The sequence below is a fragment of the Molothrus aeneus genome, chromosome 4, assembly GCF_037042795.1.
Source record: "Molothrus aeneus isolate 106 chromosome 4, BPBGC_Maene_1.0, whole genome shotgun sequence".
NCBI classification, from domain to species: Eukaryota; Metazoa; Chordata; class Aves; order Passeriformes; family Icteridae; genus Molothrus; species Molothrus aeneus.
Window position 1 is genome coordinate 63242926 of NC_089649.1, and position 14493 is coordinate 63257418.

The 14493-nt window shown below is 44.4% G+C and overlaps 1 protein-coding gene across 1 annotated transcript; it reads left to right on the top strand.

Moving 5' to 3' along the window:
- Nucleotides 1–1719: 1719 nt before the first annotated feature.
- Nucleotides 1720–9317, top strand: GPR78 (G protein-coupled receptor 78). The gene is made up of 3 exons (XM_066548677.1): nt 1720–2500; nt 3255–3368; nt 7201–9317. Exons 1-3 carry the CDS (start codon nt 1833–1835, stop codon nt 7436–7438), a joined length of 1020 nt encoding a protein of 339 aa, XP_066404774.1. The 5' UTR covers nt 1720–1832; the 3' UTR covers nt 7439–9317.
- Nucleotides 9318–14493: the final 5176 nt, after the last annotated feature.

Here is a 14493-nt window from a genome sequence, read left to right on the forward strand (position 1 = left end):
CTCATCAAAGAAAACATTCACTTTCTTTCCATCCTGAGGAATAGTACTGCACTGGTTCGCTTCCAAATAACACATCTCATGTCTTGCTGCTTTGCTCTTTCCTTAAGACATATAATTTACCATAGCAAGCTTTTCAATTAGGGCCTGATCCAAAACTTTAACTACTCTTGGGGGAAAAAAGCCCAACAAAACCTACATTACCTTCAAGCTCTTTCAAGCAGTTTTATGTACAGTTATTCACACAGTGGTCACACTTGCGTGACAAGGCTACACTAAAGGGACAATATACACAATACAGTATTTCCTTAGGATATTAACAGTAATTTTGGATAGTAGGAAATCTACCTTTTCTTCTCCTTTTTCTTTGTGTCAGTTCTGGCGATCAACTGTAAAATGTGACAGTGATTAGACATGGCAGCTTTTTTCTCTACCAGTATTTTGATGCACTAAAACTTAGTCTCTTTTCTCCCTCTCTCTCTTTTTTTTTTTTTTTTTTTTAATCTAAGATAAAGATTCACAGCATTTTGGGAATTAGCCATGTGATCTACGTTTCTGACAGCTGCAAGGGGGAATTTCTGTTCTCTTTCTTGTCTGTCTTTTCAGCTTTTTCCAGAATCTGATAACAGATAAAACCTTTCTGACGACCACACTACGGTGTTATCAGTGTGATTGGAAAATGGTAAAGGGAAAGACTTTAGTTTTCCACAGAGTGTGCCAGCATCACCCTAATGTGGGTACTTGTTCAACCAGCTCGTGAGTCCAAGCACTCAAAGTGGAGTCTCTAAATGAGAAACATCCCTCACTGGTCAGCAGTGTGCCGGTGTGAATACCCAGAGGGCAATCACAGCAAGCATTGCAGGGGGGAAAGGGCAAGCAATCCCTTAGGTGGAAGGGGGAAAGCCTGCCAAGGGGCACAGACGCCAGATTTTGAACAGGTTTCAGGAGCACCAGATACAGCTGGCGCACTCAGGGTGTGCCTGAGCACAGCACAGGGATCAGACTCATCCCAGTAACTCATCTCCAGGTCTGATCTTTCCTGAGCTGCACGCTAGCGGAAAGTTGGGCTTCCTGCTGCTCTCGCCAGCGATCCGGGAGTGGATCAGCCCGACGCCGCGATCCCTGGCTGAGCCTGTGCCTCGCAGCCGCTCGTCTGCGCATGAGTCGCTGCGGGAGGCTCCGCGGCTGGAGTATTTGAGGGGCTGGGCACGGGGAAGATGCTCAGAGCCTGCGGAGGCCGTGCGCCCGGCGGAGCGGAGCGGCGGCGGGGCACGGAGGGGGCGCGGGCTCGGGCGCTGCGGGGGCCGCGCTCGGCGGCTTGAGGGAGAGCGGGGCGGCCGTCGGGGCAGCGCCGCTTCAGCACCGCGGACAGCGCTCGGCAGCACCGCGCCTCCGGCCCCGCTCCCCCCGGCTCCGGGCGCCTCGGGGCCCCTATTCCAGCTCTGATTCTCGGGTACCCCCCCTCCCCCTATCTCCCGATCCGGTCGCTGCGTTCCCCGCAGCATCTACCCTCGGCTCCGGCCACGCTCCCCCGGACCCCGCTCCCCCCCGCTGCCTGACTCTGCTGTCAGAGAGCCCCGGCCCCGCTGTCCCTGTCCTGCCCCCTCTGCCCCGTCCAGCCGCCCAGTCGCGTTCCCCTCGCCCCTCTCTCGACTCCCCTGCCCGGCCCGGCCCTTCCCGCTGCCCCCGGCGCTGCCCCCGGCGCTGCCCCCGGCCCCTGCCCCGCCGCCGGCACCATGCGCGGGCGGCCGCGGTGGGCGGCAGGCGAGGCTGCGGTGCCGGCGCGGGTGCCCCCTTCCTCCTGCCCTCGCCCGCTCCAGGCGACCCGCTGAGAGATGGACTTGGCAGGCGTGCTGCTGGCGCTGCTCCTCGTGCTGGTGCTGGTTGTCTCTCTGCTCTCCAACCTCCTGGTGCTGCTATGCTTCGTCTACAGTACGGAGATCCGCAAGCAGGTCGCCGGGGTTTTCCTGGTGAACTTATCCTTCTGCAACCTGCTCCTCACCGTTCTGAACATGCCTTTTACCCTGCTGGGCATCCTGAGAAACCAGCAACCCCTCGGGGGCTGCGTCTGCAAGGCGGTGGGTTTCCTGGAAACTTTCCTGACTTCCAACACAATGCTGAGCATGGCAGCGCTCAGCATCGACAAATGGATTGCCGTGGTGTTCCCCCTAAGCTACACCAGCAAGATGCGATATAAGGACGCTGTGATACTGATGGGCTACTCGTGGCTCCACTCCCTCACGTTCCCCTTGGTATCCTTGTTTTACTCATGGGTAGATTACAACAGCGTTTACGCCTCTTGCACCTTACACCTGAAGGAAGAGACGGAGAGGAGAAGGTTTACAGTGTTCACCATTGTCTTTCACTCCACCAGTTTCATGCTGTCTCTGGTGATCTTGTGTTTCACCTATTTAAAGGTGTTGAAAGTTGCCCGGTTCCACTGCAAGCGGATAGACATTATTACCATGCAGACTCTGGTTTTGCTGGTGGATATCCACCCCAGGTAATGGTGCGCGCTCGGACCCGCATCCCCCGGTAGTTACCCCGGGCAGAAGCGATATCCCGCCTCCCCAGCACCCTTTCCTGCCTGCCCCGGCCGCATGGCGAGCGCTCCTGCCTCTAGTTTCAGACGCTGCTGACAGTGCCAGGAACGGTGACTTGTGCATTTGTAGCCTTCTCTGTTTGAACGCTAGTCGGGCTCTCCGGGTTATGCCACTTGCCTGAGCTCCCTTCAAGCGGGAGGCATTGCTTAGAGTGGGATCGTCCCTCCGGGCTGCCCTCCTCTCCCCGAGAGGAGAGCCTTCCTCTCCCCCGGGAGGCTGCCCTCCTCTTCCTCGGGGCTTCCTTCCTCCCCTCGGGGCTTCCCTCCTCCCCTCGGGGCTGCCCTCCTCCCCTCGGGGCTGCCCTCCTCTTCCTCGGGGCTGCCCTTCCCCCGGACCGGTCTGCCCTCCTCTCCTCCGGGGCTGCCTTCCTCTCCCTTCCCTTCCCTTCCCTTCCCTTCCCTTCCCTTCCCTTCCCTTCCCTTCCCTTCCCTTCCCTTCCCTTCCCTTCCCTTCCCTTCCCTTCCCTTCCCTTCCCTTCCCTTCCCTTCCCTTCCCTTCCCTTCCCTTCCCTTCCCTTCCCTTCCCTTCCCTTCCCTTCCCTTCCCTTCCCGGGCGCTTTCGGGCGTGGAGAGGGCTCTTCCCCTCTTCCTTGGGCTCACTTTTCACCTCCTCCCTTCTTGCCTTAACACCCTTACTGCTCTTTTCCCTCCGTAGTGTGAAGCAGCGCTGTCTGAACGAGCAGAAAAGGAGGAGGCAGCGGGCTACCAAGAAAATCAGTATTTTTATAGGGTCGTTCGTGATCTGTTTTGGTCCTTACATTATCACCAGGTTAGTATTCCCTGTAGGGGTGGGGGACTTTGTGGGATCAGGATGTCTTGTGATGCCCAGGGGTTCTACAGCTAATTTTGGGGGCCAGAACAAAACGGACCCCCGGGACTGGTCTTGAGGACCAAAGGACACAAACACAAACACGCTGCTCCTGTCCGCACACCCAGTCCCAGGGGACAGCTCCGGCAGGACCTGGCTCTCCTCCCCTCATCACAGCCAGGTCTGGGCACCTCTGCCAAAAGCAAGCGGCTTTTAGGACAAGTACCGGGAATTAATTACATGCCAGGGGGAGATAAAAGCAGTTTAAAAGACTTGCCACCCTTCCTTATTAGCACAACCCTCGCAATAGAGAGGAAAACAGACAGACTTTTCTGATTAGCTTAGGTTTTTGTTTTTGTTTTTGTTTTTTTTTTAGGCATAAGGCCAAGCTTGCTGATGTTGGAAGCTGAGTTGATATAATTTAAATTTGTCCAGCCTGATAATTTGTCAGATAAGATTTCAGTCTGGAAACATTAAGGCCTGTAAATATATTGCTAATGGTGCAGCACAGACTTGTGATGAGGTGTAAAAGTTATCTCCCAGGAAAAGCAATAATTAGACTCCTTAAATGTATAGGAAACACCATGTTCCTCAGCTGGGCAGAATTATAAGTATCCATCCTGGTGGTTTGCACCTTTTGAAGTGCCCATGCATCATTGTTGTTATCTACTTGTGTAGTCTTCATACAATAGATGATTTTATTTTTTTTTAAACCTTGTGTAAACCAGTGAGCTGGAAGTCAGTGTAACTACATTGAGTTGCAGCATGCCAGATTTAACCTTTCATCTCTAAACTGCAATGGGCTACATCTTTCACAAATGATTTTTAAATATATTTCCCACTTTCACAGTGTGTTCTAGGCAGCCTTGAAGAGTGCTGACCTGTGTTGAGGGAGGTGCACTAGTGTGCAAAACCCTCTGGTGAGGGCTTCTTCAAGGTTGTTACCAAGCTGCAGCCACAGCAGCTCACAGAAACTGGCCAGCTTCGGTGCTCTGATCTTACAGACACACACACACAGGCCATTCATGATCAGAGCCACTGCCCTTTTCTGAGAGGAGCAGGGGGCAGGTTATGGCCAGTGTACTAAACAGACAATATTTTTAACATTTTTAAAGTGACATTTATTTCAGTTCCCATTTACCTGTTGAAAGGGATCTCTTCTTGATTGCCTGGATAACTACATCTTTTTTTCTGCAGTTGAAAGGATTATTACAAATATTAACATTACATCACATAGTTAGAAGGTCAGTTCATCATTGTTCAGTACATTTTGAGTCATGTTCTATTCACTTTTACCATAATCAGGATGTAATTATGTTGAGCAAAGTGGATTTTGCCATCTTCCCATCTGACCATTACGAAGCTCAGCAAATTCCAAACGTGGCCACATTTTTCAGGGTGGAGGTATTTCTCAAAAACTTCTACAATAAAAGTTACTTCCTTCTTCAGACCTTGCATTTGGCAAATGTGAGATGGTGCATTTTCTATGTGTGACAAACTGGTACCCAGTGAATCACTACAGAGAAGGCTGAGGGCTGGTTTATGGAAATGTGTGTCAAGGTCCAGCTTCTGTCTGTCACAGGGACTGAGCTGGTTCAGTGACAGCAGAATGGGAAGGTTTTGGGTAAGACATCCTAAAAGGCTTCTTGTCTCAAAGACAAGAGAGTGCCAAGACACCACTTCATGAAAGGTGAGGAATTGCTGCCATACCTGATTCTCTGTTCTTCCTCCATTCTGGTTTTTAGGGGGGTGGCACTGAAGCATTCTCTGGGGAGGCAATGTAAAAGCCATCCTCCCTGTTGTCTTGCTCTTGGCCTGGTGACTCAGGTTGCATTGTGAGCTCAGTATTTCCTCCTCACTTTAGAAATTTGAATGAGATTAGGCTCATTAGCAATATATTCGTCTGTTCACTAAGAGACGACAGATGAATTTAATCTCTTTTGTAACAGCACTGAAAACATGAAAATCATACTAAGATGCATTCAGATGGATATTTCTGACTTGTTTTGGCCAGATCCTTTATCTTATTAAAATCTGTGTAATTTTTCTTCTGTTGGCCTCAGTGCAATTAAGTTAGGATCCATAATGCATTAATGGGAACATAGCAATACATCTATGTTCAAGACTAAAAGATATCTTACTCCTCTTATTTAGTGTCTTTATAAGAACATCAGTTGTGTAAATATCAATTTTATATTTCTTGTATTAGGATGATATGCAGGATGGGATAAACCTAAGCAATCATGTAGCAAGTGTCATTTATTGTACATTTTTTCTCGTATTTTGTATCTTCCTTTACTACTTATTTTGAATTCACTGGAACTTTTTCTGAGCAACTTCAAACAGAAGTAATTTGTTTTTCTTAATGCACTTGCCATAAAAATGATTTTACTTTTGGTCATATAAATAAGGATTTTTCCTGTCATTTGTAGCAATGTTCAGTCCAAATGATGATAAGTCAGATTTTATATGAGGAGGGACTGGAACAGCTTCAAAAGTCAACACCCTGAAAGTCAGGAGCTCTGCATTTTAGAAAGAGGACAGAAGGTTCTTCAAGCCTTGAGAAAGCTTCTCATCTTACATCTTCAAACAGTGATGTCTTAGAGTACAGAAAATGGCTATTTTATCTCCCAGAACATTTTCTTTTCTTCTGGGATGAATAGAGCAAAGTAGAATACTCTTGCTCCTGCAAAAGGTTTTACAAAAGACATACACAAAATAGAAGTCCCTCACCCAGTTCTTTCCACCTTCCTGGAGGATTTGCAGATGAACTGGGTGAGACATTTGCTGGAATAGTCTGAAGGATTGCCCTCCCTTCTGTGGAAAAATTGTTTAACTTAGTTGTGGTTTCTGCCCCCATGATTAATGCCTCCCTCTCTGCTGAGGTGCTGAGGCCACTAATCATCCGTGAAGCACAGACCAGGAGACACAGGTCTGGATGGAGCTGACTGGTCATATAATGATGATAAAAGTGTTGTCTCCTTGTTTTCTTTGGCCAATCTAGAAGTCAGCCAAATGCACACAAAAAATTCCATGGCTAAGAAGTTGTGGGTGTGCTGCTCAGCATACTGTGGGACTGCAGGTGCCAGCCAGACCTCCCTGAGATACTGCCAGGTTGTTTTTCATACTGCAATGGTCTGACATAAATCCACTTTGCATCCGTGTTAATTCACAAAGGTGCTCTGGTCTGGTCTGAGGGGATGGATTCAGTGACCTAGACCACATTGCTGGTGTCATTTGAGATGCTGCATGGCATCCAAGTCCTTATCCTAGGCTGGCAGATATGCCACAGGACCTTCCAGGAGCAGCAGCCTGATGCCAGTGGGGTCATGTCCAAATGTCTCAAGTGTCACTAGACAGCTGTACTCAGGAAACTGAGGTCACTGAGTCTGGGTGCCCCATCACATGTGTCTATCTCAAGCTTGCTGTGGGAGAGAGGTAGTCAATTACGTCACCACAATTTTGAACACTTACCAGCACAGATCAGTAAATTCAGAAAGTGAGCAGTAAACTGCAGCACTCTCTTATCTCCTCTGCACAGAAGCATTACCACTGAAAACTGTTTTTCCCTCTTTCCATAGTAGGAATCGATTTTGTCTCCCAGTGGCCCTGCTAGGAAAGCTCTCTTTGCCCCTATTGAATGTGAGGAGTAAGTACACGATCCTTCTCCTGCAGGGACTGTGTACTGAAGAAAATAAATGGTACTTGAATGTTTCATGAAACATGAGTTGAGCACTGGGCTCAGTGTGAATATAACACTCAAGTGTTTCCATTTCTCTTTAATGTTTAACAGGTTGATAGAGCTCATTCCTTTTGTTACCATAAATTACTACTGGGGAATTATAAGCAAGTGCCTCACCTACAGTAAGGCTGCATCAGATCCATTTGTTTACTCACTTTTACGTCAACAGTACAAAAAAGTTCTGATCAACATCGTCAACAGGATACTGAAGAGGGACCTGTATCCCTCATCAGGGTACAACAGTTCTCTCGACACTGAAAACGATTACTGCTTGCACAGAACAAACTGACAACAGGAAAGCACTCCCTTTCCAGGGAGACAGGTGTCTGCTGCTGCTGGAAAACTGCCTCTCTCCTCTCCTGCTGACAGTGGTGACAGTGTCTCCAGGGTGTGAAGGCTGCATTCATGTGACACATTGCATCGTGGACTTTCATCAAAAGGCTCTTCCCTGGTCTGCAGCCAAGCACAATTCATGGCAAAGCCTTGTCCCCAGTGAACAGAGTTGGCTTGAGGGGTTTTGAGAGAGCCTTTCAAGGAGCTTAGACAGACAGCTTTTAATGTTTCATGTGTGAAGACTTGGTATGTCTTGGAGTGTTCCATATCAGACATGACATTCCAGTGTCTTCTGGGAGCACAGGAATCCCCATGTTGGAAGGACAGGTTCAGAGTCCTTCTCTGGGAGCACAGGAATCCCCACACTGGAAGGACAGGTTCAGAGTCCTCCTCTGGGAGCACAGGAATCCCCACGTTGGAAGGACAGGTTCAGAGTCCTCCGTGCTGCACGTGCAGCCCAGGATGTGCTGTTGGTTTTGAACATCAAAAATAGATATTTTAATTGATTGATTTATTGTATTGGTGCCTCAAGTGAGTCAGCACTTTGAATCTGAGATTGTTATTATTATTATTATTATTATTTATTACTAGGCATCATGATTGTAACATAGCCTTTAGGAAGTGGTACATATATATATTTGATATGCCAGTATTCTATCAAGCATAACCAAAGTCCACATATCTGAGTTACTAATATTTAGCACTTCAGTGGTATGTGATTACAATAATTGCAGCAAGAGTAACAAAGACATGTATGGAATTTAGTTAAATAGCACTGTAGTTCCACCACTGAGCTAGTAGTCCTATTCAAGCAAGCTTTTTATTCAGAAAAAAAAAAAAAAACAGTAGAAGTGACAGATACCATTGTGTTTAAGATATATTACTTCAGAAGCTATCTGTTTTCAAAGGAAAAGCTAAAATATATTAATCCTTTTTAAAGGATATATAATGTGTAAAATATTTCATGCATTGGCTATATATGGTGGATTGTCATAATACTGTACAATCTTTTCTTTAATAATGATCAATTAATCTGGTGATTTTAACTGAAAACAAGAGATGTCAGAAATATTATAACAGACCTGCTGCCAAATGCCCAGAAACACAAAGCTGCTTTGTTAGCATATGTATTTTTCTCTTTTATTTCTTTTTAAATTTAAACAGGTTTTGGAAAAATGTGGGAATTATTTTTGAACAATATTCCTTTGATTATGTAAGACATTTATTAAAATTTAAGAATTCTAAGGCATTCAATAAACTACTATTTTCTAATTGAGTACGTAAGGGAAAAAGTAAAGCAATTCTAAAGTATATTTTAAGAGAAATAAAAAGAAAGATGACAGTAAAGTACTCTTATTTTTTATGTAACAATGCACTTGACCCTATAAAGCAGTGAGAAGGCTATTTCTGGTCAAACTAAGCATATAAGCATGTAAATTGGCACAAATATAATTTTCTTTGAAGCTAACAGTTCTATTTCTATGCTGAGAATTAAGTACACACTCAACTGTTTTGCAAAATCAGTGTTGAGCTGTCAGCACATTGAGAGGGTTTTTCCCACCATCCACAGTGAGGAAGGAGAGTGTCTTGTTCAATCCCACTGAAGTCAAGGAAAGATGATGCTGCCTAACAAATACAATGTTCTCTTACCTCCTGCTTTTAATCTCTGGGGCCTTTAAGATGCTCTTTTTTTTTTTTTTTTTTTCTTTTCTTCCCCCAAAGGCCTCTGTGCTTTGCCTCTATAGTTCTGCCTGTGTTTAAATTGAATGTACTATAATGGTTTTGTCTTCTTAGTAAAGTATTTGTACTCTCTTCAATTTTGTGTAAATACAGTATTTCAGAAAAAAAAAAAAAGTTGTCTGTGGAATCTTTTCAGTTTAAATGTCTTCCTGTCTCCTCATGCCTCCCCCTCTTCCATGCTGCTAGAAAAACCTGATGTTTCAGTCTCTCATTTCAGCTGTAACATAAGGACCTGATAACTCTGTGGGGAGTGGGAGTGATGCTAAATTTTCAGTAATTTTTTAGTCAGTTTTGTGCCAAAAAGTTTTAATAGCCTACAGTAGCTGTCCATGAATAAACATGAGCTTAATGATACCTACAGTTGTTAGCTTACCCTTGGTTTCCTAAACAAAATGGTTCTCACTTTGGCAAAAGAATATGCTACATACAGTTAAGTGTATTAAATTGTCACCTTCAATACCTGCAAATGAAATAAAGCATTATTATTATTAGAGAAAATGGTAAAGGAGAAAAATAATAATAAACTTTTAAGCTATTAGAGTAATAAACTTCTAAAGCTAATAAGCTATAAGCCACATTTTTAAGGTACAAAACAAAACCTAGTTAAAATGCTACCTCTGCTATTAGGTTAATTAATGATGCTTACATATGCCAGTTGAGGGTGTACACTTTACAATACCTCTCTATCTCACGAAACATTGAGTATTTCTGGAGGTACTCAGATCTAGATGGGGAAAAAAATATTTGAGCCTGCACTAGGTGTTACAGAACATCTTTTAGATTTAATTTCCACATGGAATCAGGAAGCCAAGATCTGCAGTGCTGCAGTCCAGAAACTGAGCAAGGGCAAGGAGAGCTGTAGTGCTCTCAGTCCTGGTTTGCAGTGAAGTTCAACAGCCTTGTTTAGCACCACCAAAAGGCATCTCCCCCTGTGCAGTATACAGGTAAATTTGTCCTTTCTCTCTTCTTCTCACCACCCACTCCCACCAGAAAAGATCTTGCTCTACTTTTCTAACAAAGCTGGAAACATTCAGTGAGAGGTCTCACTTTCATTCCCTTGCCTTCCTGACACAGGCAGAACTCATGAGGTTTGTGCTCCATTCTCCATGCTGGGGGTTATTCAGAGGCAGGAGGAGCTGGAGGAAACCACACTCAGTGCCCACTGCTCTGGAATGCCACAAAACGTATCCAAGGATTTAGTGCTGCATATATCTTACATGATGGGAACATTCAGCACAGGTTGTGGATTCCCTCTTACTGACACACTGATATTTTAGGTAAAACAGGGGGTACACAGTCCTGACAGCAGGGTTTTGTTTGGAGCAGAAGATTTCCAACAAAGCTGAAGTGTGATATCCAAAATGGCCTCTTGCCATTGACACACTCTTGCCAACTCAAAGGTGGTGCTCTAGGAAACTTCATCTGGATTTCCTGCCCAAGGGCCTGGGGCACCTTTGCTAAGAGACAAGAGATTGGCAAATACTCAGTAGGTGTGTTGGGGAGGTGGAAATGCCACAGAGGTGAGCAGGAACTGCCTGAAACTGTGATTTCCTTAGCAGGAGGTGCTGTCTCACCCACTTGTGGCTGAGAGGAAAGGATGGCAAGTTCTTAAGAGTGTACAAGAAAATTTCTCAAAGCACTAGGGCCCCCAGAAATTTCCTGGGCTGTGGGTTTTCAGCTCCTGGCTGCAGTTCAAAGTCACAAAGTCCTCTCCTCTTCTCCAAACTTGTATTTTGTCTGCAAAGACTGGAGCTGAGAACTGCACCTCCCCTGAATGACATCCTCCACCTAACGGTAGGCAGGGTATAAACTGTGCAGCACAAAAAACCTTTAATCAGTCCATGCAAATGAGGAGACACTAAATTTTAATTGTTAACACACGTTCACCAAAATATTTCCAAGCCTGATGATTTGGATATTCTCAGGTAAGATCCAGGATGGCATTTTGAATCTGCCTTTTCAGAGGAGGAAATGGAGTCTGTGTGCCTCATTTTAATAGGTGAGTGCTCTGATATTCATTTATGAAAAAGAGGGTCACCTCTTCAAAAAGAAAATAAAGCTTTTTTTTTTTTCCATGTAAGCTCTGAGACCGACACACTGAGTTTCTGAGGCAATAAAGTCAAAGTAGTGCTTAGTCTACAGATTCCCAAAAGGTTTAGGTATGATCTGGCTCCCAGTCTGCTAAATCCTGACAGGATGGATGTGCTTCACTACAAAACTAGTTTTCTTGGATGAGAACTTTAGTGTCTCTGAGTTTAGATGGCAGCTGAGCATTGAGGACCTTGAATTCTGTGAATTTTCTCTCCACAAATTCCTTAGCCTCACTGAAAAGCAGACATGCAACTCATCTGGGTAAATCAGCATCTAATAAACTTCTGCAAATAATCTGTGCAGCTCAGTGATTACTGAATACATATTTACCTTGTCTTAACGTGAGTAATGCTGGTCTTGAACTTAAATTTCAGAGCTAATTGCAATGTTAGGCTTGTTACATGGTTAAATCTGTTTACAGCTGCAGTCCATGAGCTCAAAAGTAATTTCCAACTTAAATGGCTCTATGATTTCAAGTGACAATCCAAGTTTCTTAATGCAAGTGCTTGGTTATGACCAGAGACTGATCATGCTCTTTTATAACTGCAGGCTAAAATATGAGCTCTTTGATAAATTTAGCAGCATTGTGCAGCATTGAAAAAAAAAATACCTATAACAAGATATTCAAGTCCCTCTATGTGAAATGCTTAAAAAAATCAAACACAAAACACAAACTGAAGAGATCTAGTGTGAGTGGGAAAGTTTGATTACATCACTTAGAGGGCATATTTTCTGTCGTATTTGAGGTGGTTTTTCCCCCCAAATAATTACCTGCCCTTGTGCAGATGGAATGAACAAGCAACTGTGTGTCTGTCTCAAAAGCACATAGCATATTTCAGTATTGTGAAGAGCAAATGGCTTGTTCAGTCTGGTTCAGGAGGACACCTGGTTTGTGGGAAGTGTTAATTACACAAGTAAATCAGAGATTGTGGTTTTTATTTTTGGAAAGTAGTCCAATTAATATTTAATGGCTCAGCTGGAGACACAGCAGAGATGACCTTAAGAAAGGCTGTAAATATATGGATATCTTTCAGTAGCAGAAGCCTGGGGGAGCAAAATGTCACCTGGCACAGTATATGCAGGCAGCTCCTTCTCTGAGCTGGAGCTGCTTTTCCCTGTGGCTTATGAATGGGAAACAGGCCAAGTGACTGGTCCCATTTCTGCATATCCCTGATTCTTCTCCCTTTAATGTCAGATTTTCCTTGCCAGGACAGAGGGTGCGTGATGCAAACTTGGTGCTTCTGCTCTTTTCTGTAAGTGAGCAATGCATGAACCACGAGCTGCTCCCAGCCAGGCTTCTCATACATTCTCTATGCAAATGAAACATATTGCAAAGCAGGTATGTTGGATGTCAGAGGATCCATATGGTTTTAAAGGTAGCTTTGAGTGTTGAGAACTACAAATCATTCCAGTCCACTGACATCACTTTTCAACTAGATGCCTTTAGCCATAAGTGAAGCACCTTCATTTCAGGGTCCAATCCATTATCACAAGACTGCAAATTGTTGAGCAGTCCACTGTTGACAATAAAGATGCCAAAAAACCCCAAAAATATCTCCTTTGGGACAGAACCTAAGTTTTGTAGTGCATGTTTCATGCATCTCACTGCATCTTTCTGTGTCATATACAGGTTTGTATCCAGCAAATTTGGAGCAAATTATCCAATATATCTTTAAGTTTCCAAGTTTCCTTTCCTTTACCAAATGGATTGAAATCTTCAAACACTTTCCAAGAAAGCTCCTCATGCCTAACACTAGAGTGCTTTTACTTAACCCACTTTCCCAATTTGATTTTTTTTCCAGCCAAGGTGTAGCACTCAAATTGTACTTCAATGAAGCCTGACCATAAGTGGCAGACTCATTACCACCTTCTTTTCACTCTTATAATTCCTGTCATTACATATCCAACCTCTCTCTTCTCTTTTCTTGCAGCTGTCAGCTCTGATGCACATTTTCAGAATGTTCTCTGAAACCCATTTAACTGCTCAGTGCCCTTGCTCCATGGCATGGGACTGGAGATTGGGTTTGTGTGGTTTGTGTGTGTGCATCCATGGAAATATTTAAACATGTTTTAGGTCTTATGTTTCATATTTGTCTTTTATCATGGGAAAACAAAATGTTGATTGATGACATGTGGCCTTTGTGTTACAAAAGGCTGCTGATCACTCCTTGCAGTTCTTAGCTCAGACTGGCTTTCAGCTTCAAATCTGGCTTTTCAGCTAATCAGACCCTTATTGTTATCATTGTTAATGAAGCCTGCTTTAGGCATTTAAAATATCTTTTGGGCTTCTCACCCAGAAGTCTGAATACTTCATTATCCTTTTATTCTTAATACCTTGCTGGAAGCCAGATAAGTATTAAAACTGCTCATCTCAGGACACCTGAGGCACAGACAGATGAAAGACCACACAGCCAGGAAAGGATCAAATTGCATGAAATGTGGTTTAGAAGATACCTAAGAATGAAAGACAAGTAAATTCATCCTGAATCTGTCTGTTGATCTTTTGGTGAAAGTTTCTTAAAAATGTGCTTGTCATAATGGTAAGCATACCTCAGAGCTGACAGTGGAGATGAATTTTTGGGAGAAAGATATTTAGGATCACGAATAGGATGTTCCTCCTCCTCTCATCCTGAGGAGCTTGCTGTGCCAGCACCATGCAAAGAGGGGAGTGGCAGACACCCCTCACTCATAAAACACAGCTGCATGTTGAAGTTACAGCTCCCTTTTGAACTTTTCGAGATGGAGTGTCAGTGTTCTTCTCTGGGTGTGACAGCTCAGGCTGGGATGTCTCTCTTCTTGGAGAACACCACTTTGGCCAGGCTGGAATTTTGGTAGAAATTTGAGCTGCTGTGTATGAGAGAGAGCAGACTCCATGTAGAGGATGGTGAAGTTCAGTGGGTAGGGCATTTATCACAAAGGAGGGAGGATGACTCTGCCTCTCTTCTGAGAGCTGCTTATATCCCATCTGTGTATAACATCCCAAACATTTTGTGGGCAGAAAATAAGTTACCTGAATCAGAAAATAAGTTCAGGGGAAGGTCCTGACTTTACTGACTTCCACTGGAGGTAAACCAAGATTTTTCTTGAAGCTTTTCATCAATAGACTCCAAGTCTAAATTTGCAGAAATCCTTTGAGAAGGTCATGTAAGATCACCTCAGTTATAAAGTCTGCTCACTGAA

Coding starts and splice junctions, on each gene's coding strand:
- GPR78 (XM_066548677.1), top strand. CDS start 1,833: ATGGACTTGGCAGGCGTGCTGCTGGCGCTGCTCCTCGTGCTGGTGCTG. Junction 2,501..3,254: donor CTGGTGGATATCCACCCCAG/GTAATGGTGCGC, acceptor TTCCCTCCGTAG/TGTGAAGCAGCGCTGTCTGA. Junction 3,369..7,200: donor GGTCCTTACATTATCACCAG/GTTAGTATTCCC, acceptor AATGTTTAACAG/GTTGATAGAGCTCATTCCTT.